The sequence below is a fragment of the Coccinella septempunctata genome, chromosome 1 (genome assembly GCF_907165205.1).
Source record: "Coccinella septempunctata chromosome 1, icCocSept1.1, whole genome shotgun sequence".
In the NCBI taxonomy this organism is placed as follows: Eukaryota; Metazoa; Arthropoda; class Insecta; order Coleoptera; family Coccinellidae; genus Coccinella; species Coccinella septempunctata.
The window spans coordinates 24,256,699-24,267,756 of record NC_058189.1 but is presented as its reverse complement, the minus strand read 5'-3'; the positions used below and the strand labels follow the sequence as shown (position 1 = coordinate 24,267,756).

Here is an 11,058-nt window from a genome sequence, read left to right as displayed (position 1 = left end):
GTTATCACTGCAACCTTCTGTTTTTCTGATAGCGAGACAGTTTATGAAATCGTAAACTCCATCACTGTAAACGTTGTGCTTGCATGATAACACTCACATCAATTCATAACTATCAAGCTCAATTATTATGCAACTCAAAATACATAGACACGTTTTTAAGTAGATCTATCTCAATTCTCTCAATTCTTATCAAACGCATAATAATTGATCTTGTTACTCGATACATGAAATTCACTCAACCTGCTCTTCCTCTCAAGCAAATACAACGTTGATTTTCTCATTGAAACATTACTCTCAAATTCAATCAATAACTTCTCAATACTTGTAAATAGGTTCACTCTGTTTAGATGTTGTATATAATTTTACTTCATGCGAGTGTCTATTTATTATGTGAAGTGTTTGATATACAATAAAGATTTTATTTTACCATCTCCAACTCAATCATTTGGTAACAGTCCACTTTTAAGTAATTGCCAAAAATCTCAACACCCAGATTTTTGAACATTTGGTCCTTCGGGCCGGATGATTGAGTTGGAATAATTATTCATTCATATCACATTCATCTCAAAAGGTCATGTCTCAAAAGTCGGGAAGATCTTCTCCATCTCCAAAAGAGGATGACACTCAACTGCAGGTCCCTCCTACTCGATCATCCAGATCTTCCACATCTTCGCAGCCTGATGTGGGACCTCAAACTCGCTCGGCTGGTCTTCCCACCAACCTCAAATTAAAAGTCGCTACTCAAATGAGTAGACTGCAACTCATGAAGGACATCTTCTCCAAGCTGTCCAACGTCTCAACATGGACTGTGCAAGACCTGTCACACACTCAAGAACAACTGAAGACCTTCACAAGAACTTCTCAAAGACACACTCATATTTTGAGTCAGCGTGGCCTGAGTCTTGTCTCGACCACGAATACTTCGCATCCTCAGTCTTCTTCGAGGAATACTCTCTCTTCCAATCAGCCACCTCGAAATTAATCCAACTCAATATGTCACTCAATCCTGTGGATTCACAGCCATCCACTTCTGCTCAAGCCCCTCAGTCTTCTCAAACTCGTCCTCGATTGCCTGACATCTCAATTCCCACCTTCTCAGGCGACTTCTCAAAATGGCCTGCATTCCGAGATCTTTTTCAATCACTCGTCATCAACAGCACCTCAATTTCTGACATTGAAAGGTTACATTACCTTCGGACATGTCTCTCTCAAGAACCTCTCGACACCATCTCTAGTCTTCCCTTAACGGAAGTCTCGTTCCCCATAGCTTGGAAGAAGCTTATGGATAAATATGAAAACAAAAGGCTGCTCCTCTCTTCTCAATACACAAAACTTCTCTCCTTCTCATTGGCGAATCAGAAAAATTCTACCGCCCCATCTCTTCGTCAATTTATTGACAGCATCGTCAATCCTCTCCAAAGTTTGAAAGCTCTAGGTGAAGATCTAGAGCAGAACAACAATCTTTTGGTGTTCCATATCATCAATCGTATGGATCACGCCTCTCGCACTCATTGGGAAACTCTCATCTCCTCTAATACGGAATTTCCCTCCTTCGCTCAGTTGATGGAATTCCTCCAATCTCGCTCTAGAGCTCTAGAATGGACTGAGTCCAACCAGAGACAGTCATCTCAAGAATCCTCTCGCTCTCGCACAACAGTGCACACAATTTCTCAAAAGGTTACAGCTCAAAGTAAACCTTCTCCGTCACTCATCTCAAGCAAATCGGCCTCCTCGAACACTCCAATCTCAAAAGTCTCTTCTATGCCCAGCTACACCTGTGATGATTGTGGACACGACCACTTTATTGCAGATTGCCCTCGCTTCTCCAAACGCTAACCTCAAGAAAAACCTGATGTAGTATTACATCGCATTCTCTGCTCTAACTGCCTCGGTAGACATCATCGCCACTCTTGCAGAACGACAAAGATCTGCAAAATCTGTGGAAGTCGTCATCACACTCTTCTACATGATGCTCCTCTCAGCAGTAAACCACACTGCAAAGTTCCACCGGTACCCCCTCGAGTGCTTCCTCAATCAGCTCTCACATCTCAAAAATCTGCTCAAAGGGAGGTGAGTTCTAGCAACTCAGCTCTAAAGCCGTCAAAATAGTTCGAAGAAGCGTTGAATTATTTTTCTTCAGCTACCTCAACCACGACTCAACACTCTCCTCGCCACTGCCATCGCCCATCTCATCACCTCAACAGGATCACACACGGTTCGACTACTCATCGACAGTGGATCCGAGCTGACCTTCATCTCTCAAGATCTAGCCAGAAAACTCAACATCTCTAGAAGGAAGTCGCATGTTGTAATAGTGGGAATTCATGGAAAGACTTCTAAGACACAAGGATCTCTTGCCCTCACTCTCAAGTCGACGTATGACCATCAAACCATAAATATTGATGCTCATATTCTTTCATAATCATTCTCTAATTTGCCTTCCTTCTATACATGTTTTCAGCAATCTCTACATCTCCAGCATCTCAAGTTAGCTGATCCAGAATACCACATCTCAAGAGCCATCGACATCATTTTGGGTGCTGATGTATATGGCTCAGTTGTTCTTCCTCAGATGAAAAAAGGCCCTCCATCATCTCCAATCGCACAACTCTCAATCTTCGGCTGGCTAATCCTAGGCCCTGTGTGTCAAGAACAGGAACGCCTTCCAATTCAATCTCCAATGTTTCACACCATCTCACAACAGTCACATACTGAACTAGATCAGCTCCATTTTTGGCAATCAGAGTCTTCTCCGACTTCTCAAAGATGAGGGTCACAACTTTCCACTAGCCATTCCTCCATTAACGAAAGGTCGTTATGTCGATGATATTTGTGGTGGAGCAGATACTGAACATCAACTTCTCGAAATTGCCAAACAACTCCAGAACCTTTGCATGGCGGCTGGCCTTCCGCTAGCAAAATGGCAGTCAAACGTCTCAAGTCTCTCTCACGTCGTTCAAGAGGAAGAATCAACACCCACTCCAATCTCATTCAATGAAGATTCTCACTCAACTAAAGTGTTAGGTCTAATCTGGTACCCTCAAGAAGACTATTTCACTTTTAAAGTCAGCTCCAATCTATCTGGGTCTTTGATCACCAAGCGATCAGTTCTATCTCATATTGCTAAAATATTTAATCCACTCGGTTTAGTCTCCCCTGTTACGATTAGGGCTAAAATGTTGTTGCAGGAATTATGGCTCCAAAAGTTATAATGGGACGAACCTCTACCTCAACTACTCCAACAGAAATGGTACGACATCAGTGAAGATCTCTCCAAGCTGGCCAGCATCACAAGTCCAAGATGTATTAACACTCAAGAGGGTTCCTTCATCCAACTCCACGGCTTCTCTGATGCATCTCAACTCGCCATTTCAGCCGTCCTCTACCTTCTCGTTCGAACTCCGTCCAAGGAATGCAAAGTTACAATGCTTTGCTCCAAAACCAAAGTATCGCCTTTAAAACCACTCACAATCCCGAGACTCGAATTATCAGCTGCTCTTCTCCTCTCTCGACTCGTTAATTATGCGCATAATGTTTTAGCTCTCAACATTCACTCAACTACTCTATGGACGGACTCCTCAATCACTCTAGCTTGGATCAACACTCACCCTTCACGTTGGAAGGACTTTGTACGGAACAGAGTTGCAACAATCCAAGATCTAACTCCAAGGGCCCATTGGAGGTATATTTCCGGCAAAGACGATCCTGCTGACTGTGCATCACGAGGGTTAACTTCATCTCAACTTCGCAACCACTCGCTATGGTGGACGGGACCACCATGGCTTTCCAAGTCAGAAGATTCATGGCCGAATCGTCAGCCGGCACCGACAACCGACCATGAATCAGAAGCAAGACCAATCATCTCCATACTCACCTCCACTACGTCAGACTACTCATGGGATCTCATCTATAGGTATTCCAGTTTGAATAAATTGTTACGAATTACCTCTATTTGTTCAAAGATTCTCGCACGACTCCAACGTAAGCTGGATCCAGCACACCTCACACACCTGACTTCAACTGACTTGGAAGCATCTCGAAGGCAACTCAAAAAGTCTACTTTCCACATGAACTCAAGGCTCTTCAATCACAGACTCCACTTCTCTCTTCACATGTATTCAGTAGACTCACTGCATTCCTCGACAACAATGGTGTAATTCGTGTAGGCGGACGAATTTCCCATTCTCAGCTCGACCCAGATAGCAAGCATCCAATTATTCTTCCTCAACACTCTCAATTTACTTCTTTGGTTATAGATGAAACTCACCAAACAACTCTACATGTGCAAGGCACTGTGGCACCGCTCTCAACAACTCATGGCACAACCACCCACATCTCAAGTGCAGCCATCTCATCCATTCCTCCACACTCTGAGGATTGAAAGCAGTCTTTTCGCTCCAGTTATGGGTGGATTGAGTAGCTCAGACACTGGAGTGATGGATTGCCTCAACTTCCTCACAATGGATTATTTACGAAGATCTACTCAATTATAATCCACTACGTTAATTATGGCGGCCGGAATGTTAAAAATTGGAGTAATTTTTAACCCAACTCTATCACTTGGTGCACATCTCTAGCAACTCAGTGACTACGTTTATCGTTACATGCTTCTGTGAGCATAACCTTTAAATCGCTGTCAATCAGCTGTTCAAAAAAAAACCGGTGGAACCTGTTGAATCTGCTCAATTTAATTCATTTCTCTTTAGATTCTTCGTTCGCTCAAGTGAATTGGAACTTGGTGTGATTTCTTAACGTTATTTTTTAGTGCACTCTCAACTTTCTCAGTCAGCTCAAATCTAATAATATTATTTTATATTATAACAATCAATCAATTAACATCTCAAAAGGTACAGTACTTTTTTCACTCAACAAAAAATGTAATCATTTTTTGCATGTGTCACGTTAGAATATCATTCTACATAATTTTCCTCTCAACATTCACTCCATCGCTAGGCATTTTCTCACTATTACATTTGCAATATTCTGCTCTACATCTCTCTATTATATTTGCATGTATATTTTCTCAATTTTCTCCAAATCTCTCAATCAACCACGTGCTCAATGTATCTAACTGCTTCAACCTTCTCAAAATGCATCGATATTTCATTCACTGTGAATCACATCACCTCGACAATCACTCACATTTTAATTTCTCTGATTTTAGCACCAAGTTCACATTTCACAGCACTCTATTAGAAGCTTATATACTTGTATTCACTCTCATTTTGTATACATGTCACCTCAGATTAACTTTACACCTCTTACAATCAGACTTCTCAGGCCTCTTAAGTTTCAGGTACCTCTACGCTCAAGTTGGACACTTCGAAGGCTTCTTATAGACCAGATCGAAATCCATCTCACTACACTCAGAACTCTGGAATACACTCAATTAACTCTCTTGGACAGACTGGTTTGTGATAACGCTCGAGGAGGTCCAACCTGATTTCAACTCAATAAGTATAATTTATTATAAACTTTTGCATGTCTCTATTACCTGAAACTTATGATACCTTATTTATTTTCTCTAACGTTGTGAACTGCTCTTCTTGTTTCATCTCAATTATGAATACTATTCATTAATTCTTTCTACGTTTACAATATTTCATTTCTCTACATTACATTTGTAACACAACTTACCTCAATTTATGTACTCTCATAAAACACCTTCTGCTTTTCTAATAGATTTGCTATTCCTGTAAGCATTGGTAATCATCTCTCTCTCATTCTGTCTCATTACACCTGTCTCACTACATTACATATCTCTAACTTCTCAAGTTATCACTGCAACCTTCTGTTTTTCTGATAGCGAGACAGTTTATGAAATCGTAAACTCTATCACTGTAAACGTTGTGCCTGCATGATAACACTCACATCAATTCATAACTATCAAGCTCAATTATTATGCAACTCAAAATACATAGATACGTTTTTAAGTAGATCTATCTCAATTCTCTCAATTCTTATCAAACGCATAATAATTGATCTTGTTACTCGATACATGAAATTCACTCAACCTGCTCTTCCTCTCAAGCAAATACAACGTTGATTTTCTCATTGAAACATTACTCTCAAATTCTCTCAATAACTTCTCAATACTTGTAAATAGGTTCACTCTGTTCAGATGTTGTATATAATTTTACTTCATGCGAGTGTCTATTTATTATGTGAAGTGTTTGATATACAATAAAGATTTTATTTTACCATCTCCAACTCAATCATTTGGTAACAGTCCACTTTTAAGTAATTGCCAAAAATCTCAACACCCAGATTTTTGAACAAATGTAAAACACAGAATGTATTTCTTGTTGAAAAATGCTTTTTTCGTAGTGATAACTTTATATCCATATTCAATAATATTTTGGAGACAATATTCGAATGTATGCTATACATTACCTGTTTGCGCCGTTGGATATACAGATAATTGAAAATTTCTTGGTTTTAAAATATATATTCGTAATTACAATCTCTTGGCTTAATCTAATGTGTTACATTCGATGTCGTACAGCGCAATTAATTCAATATGCGTTATCTTCCGCACAGAAGTCATATTACACATGTTTATAATATAAAGGCGTTCACATGCAATGTACAAACCGCGCACAGGGTGTCACAAACTAAACATCTTCCCCCCCCTCGAATCCCTTTGGACTTCGAGGAACTTCCGCTGTTGGTGGTACCGGCAGGGAGCAAAGATTGTGCACAGCTCTTCGGATGATACCCTTGGATGTGTAAAGCTCAGCCACTCTTGAAACTCCATCCGATCCGGGAAACAATTTCGAAACTCGGGCCATACGCCATTTCAAAGGAGGAACGTTGGCTTCCTTGATGACAACCAGATCGCCTTCCTTTAGCCCTTCTTGCTTGATGCGCCATTTGGACCTTTGTTGTAATTCGCTGAGATATTCATTCTTCCAACGATGCCAAAAATGTTGACGCATGCTCTCGAGGTTCTGAAATCTGCTGAGCCTGTTAGGATTTGCTTGTAAGAGATTTTCTACTGGCAATGAAGTGAGTGGCCTGCCTATGAGGAAATGTGCTGGAGTTAAAGGATTAAGGTCTGTAGGATCAGAAGAAAGTGGGGTCAATGGTCTGGAATTAAGGATTGCTTCAATTTGCGTAAATAATGTTGTTAGTTCTTCAAATGTCAAATGTTTGTCTCCTAAGATTCTAGTGATATGGTATTTGGCGGATTTAATGCCCGCTTCCCAAAGCCCACCGAAGTGAGGGGAGTATGCTGGTGAAAACTTGAAATTAATGCCCTCATTTGCTGCAAAACCTGAGATTTCTTCGTTATTTGTTTTTAAGAATCTCGCGATTTCGTTGCCTGCGCCGACAAAATTTGTGCCATTATCACATAACAATTGAAGAGGCTTTCCTCTTCGAGATATAAACCGTCGCAAGCATAAAATGAAAACATCAGACGTAAGGTCGCTTGCTACCTCTAAATGTAAAGCCTTAGTGGCAAAACATACAAATAGACATAAATAACATTTTGTTATTTTGCAACCGCGACCCTTTCGGTCTGTGATGTAAAATGGACCGCCAAAATCGACACCGCTAACCTGAAATGGAGAACTTGGGATGACTCTAGAAGCAGGTAAGTTGCCCATTAGTGGATTTAAACATTTAGCTTTCATTATTCTACATATCTTGCAATTATTTATGGTGCTTCTAGCTAAGATTCTACCTCTTAAAGGCCAAAATTCATTTCTTAAATCACTCAACAAAAGCTGAGGTCCACAATGCATAAGTTTGATGTGATGATAGGAAAATAGCAATTTTGTGAAGTTATGATTTATATCTAACAAAGCAGGATGTTTTCTATCATAGCTAACCTTCGACTTCTGTATGCGGCCACCAACACGAAGTATGCCATTCTCATCAAGGAACGGACTGAGCGACAACATACGAGAATAAGAGGGTAAGTTCTGCTTATTACTTAAAATTCTGATTTCATTTAAGAAGCAATCTCTCTGGTGCAGTTTTATCAACAATTGGAGTGAAGAATGTAACTCAACAGTGGACAATGAACTTGAAAATTTATCGACTTTATTGCGCGAATTTGAGATGAAACGTAAAACGTAGGCTACAGACCTCTGTAAAGTTGAAAATCTTGAATATTTATCGAAGTTTATCAAAGAGTTAACATGAATAGTAGAATTGAGTGTAGTCGTAGCGTGTAAACATTTAGCAGTAGTTTTCTTCTCGGGTAAATCGAGAATATTTTTTGTGTTCATTGTTTGAGGCCAGCTACAAGGATCCTCAAATAAAAATGGTGGACCTTCCCACCAAAGTGTAGCTGACTGCATACACTTAGGATTTACACCTCTAGAGGCCATATCCGCTGGATTTTTATCGCCTGGCACATGCCTCCAAGTACCAGATGCAGTCAATTCTTGTACTTCACTGACACGGTTGGCGACAAAGGGTTGCAAGTTACAAGCTTCAGAGGACAACCAACCTAAAACAATCGTTGAATCAGTCCAATGATAGGAAGAAGTTATATCACAACGGAGTGATTTCGCAACCTTTGAGCTCAGTCGTGCTGACAGTAATGCCCCGCACAGCTCAAGGCGTGGTATTGTCGTAGGTTTTACTGGAGCGACTCTGGTTTTGGCGCAGACTAATTTGACGAAAATGTTGCCTGAGCTATCTATCGACCTGAGGTAAATAGCTGCAGCATATGCTGCCTGTGAAGCATCTGAGAATGAATGTAATTCTATAATAACGGGCTGATTGATGAGTATATGTCTACCAATTCCGACCTTTGATACTGTGTTCAAATTAATTGTAAAATTCCGCCACTCTGATTCTAATTTATCATCTACTGGGTCGTCCCATCCCAGTTTGGATTGCCATAATTTTTGTAGTATTATCTTCGGCACGATAGTACAAGGGCTTAGCAAACCCAATGGATCAAAGAGTTTAGCAGAATCGGACAAAATAGTACGTTTAGTTACATTTTTGTTTAAGTTGATGTTTTCAACTGAAAATTGCAGAATGTCATTTAATGGATCCCATTTCAATCCCAAGACACTGGATGGTGAAGAAACATCTAAGTCCTTAGGTGTAGAGATATTTGACTGGAATTGAAAGATAGATGGGCAGTTTGTACGCCACCTTCGTAACGGAAGACCAGCCGATCTTAAAATTTCAGTGATTGATTGAACTATATGGATCAACTCAGCTGGGTCATCAGTACCAGAAAGTAAATCATCGATGTAAAAATCGTCCTTTATACATTTTGAGACTACTTCATCACTACAATCCAATCCAAGTTGGTGAAGACATCTCGTACTCAAAAATGGTGCTGATGCAGTACCATAGGTTACTGTATTCAAACGAAATACCCTAATGGTCTGGGTCGGATCATCGTGCCACAAAATTAATTGTAGTATTCGTTGCTCGGGCTCAACGAGGATCTGACGGTACATTTTTTCCACATCAGCTGACACCACAAACTTGTGCTGTCTATACCTCAGTAAAATTGAGAACAAGTCGTTTTGTACTACTGGTCCGATATATTGTATATCGTTCAACGATATACCCGTAGAGGTTTTTGCAGAAGCATCAAAAACAACTCGTAGTTTTGTTGTTTCACTAGTTTCCTTCAATACTGCATGATGTGGAAGGTAGCAACCAAATATAGGTTTAGGAATTTCAGTCATGTGTCCCAATTGTTCATATTCTCTAATAAATTTACGATACTCCTCTTTGAAAACAGGTTTGCGCTTAAATTTTTCTTCCAATTGCATTAACCTTTTTTCGGCAATTTTATATGAATCACCTAGAACTGATGAGCTCTCTTTTAGTGGTATTCGAACACAAAATCTACCATCATGTTCACGATGAGTAGTTCGACTGAATAAGTTCTCGCAGTAGTTGTTTTTGAGATTTTTATTATCTCTAGGAATTTCCTCCAGTTCCCAAAATTTTGCTAATTGTTTACTTATTTCCTTTGAGAAGTGGCAATATATTTTAGTATTTTTGTCTTTATCGTGAGTATTCCCCCTCATGGGGCCAGCTACTATCCAACCCAGGTAGGTTTCCTGTAATATAGGACCTTGATGTCCCAGGATAAGCCTATTTGGCTTAAGCAGATCCCAAAAGATATCAGCACCTAACAGTAAATCTATTACTGAAGGTTGATGAAACCCTGGATCGGCTAGGTGCAAAGAGCTAGGGACTCCTAGATTCTCGATACGCAAAGTACAATGGGGCACATTATCAGTAATTTTAGGTAGAATAAAGCAATTTATGTTCATATTAAAGTTGTTGTGAAGCGATTGTATATTTATGTTGCAATGTTCATTGACATTTAGTAGCATATTTCCCAAACCAGAAATATATTGATGATATTTTTTTATTTTGTAGATACCTAAATTTTGTTGAGCCTTATAGCTAATAAAAGATGATTGACTGCCGCAGTCCAGCAAAGCCCTGAGAATAGATGTTTTGTCCTTGTTTGTCACCCTGACCAACGCCGTGGAAAGAAGAGCTTGATTGGTGGAGACAGCAGACATAGCAATAGAAGTGCCAGATGAGCTTGCTACCGTGGACTCGACTGCAGGATTTGAAAAATTCGAATTTTCACTTGTATTTAAACTATTGTTATTAGTATTAACTGCAGATTGTTCATTTTTTATTTGTTGTATTGATTGTTGTAAAGGTAATTGCTTATGTAACAATGTATTATGTCTTCGATGGCATATTCTACAACCGCCCAACTTACATTGATAGGATTGGTGGCCGCCTCGAAGACAGTTAGTGCACAGTTTTAATGAAGAGATTTTAGCGATTCGCTCTTCTATAGGCAATGATTTAAATTTAGAGCACTCATGAATTTTATGTTCTAGTTTACATATAAGACACCCTTTAGAAGGTGAAAGATCATGTGAGGACGCAATGAAGGATTTGTTATTTATTTTTGGTAAGCTATGACGTTTCTCATTGTTCTTAACAGATTTACAAGCATTCATAGTTTCTAAGACAACAGATCTCTGACGAAGAAATGAATAAAATTCTTCTAAAGTAACTGAGTCTATATCACTCCTAAAC

The 11,058-nt window shown here is 39.6% G+C and overlaps 1 protein-coding gene across 1 annotated transcript; it reads left to right on the top strand.

Annotated features, from left to right (window-relative positions):
* The first annotated feature begins 574 nt into the window (after positions 1-574).
* LOC123318450 lies at positions 575-2,346 on the top strand. The gene is made up of 3 exons (XM_044905106.1): positions 575-808; positions 1,859-2,070; positions 2,141-2,346. The coding sequence occupies exons 1-3, from the start codon at positions 575-577 to the stop codon at positions 2,247-2,249; spliced, it is 555 nt and encodes a 184-aa protein (XP_044761041.1). The 3' UTR covers positions 2,250-2,346.
* The last annotated feature ends 8,712 nt before the right edge of the window (positions 2,347-11,058 follow it).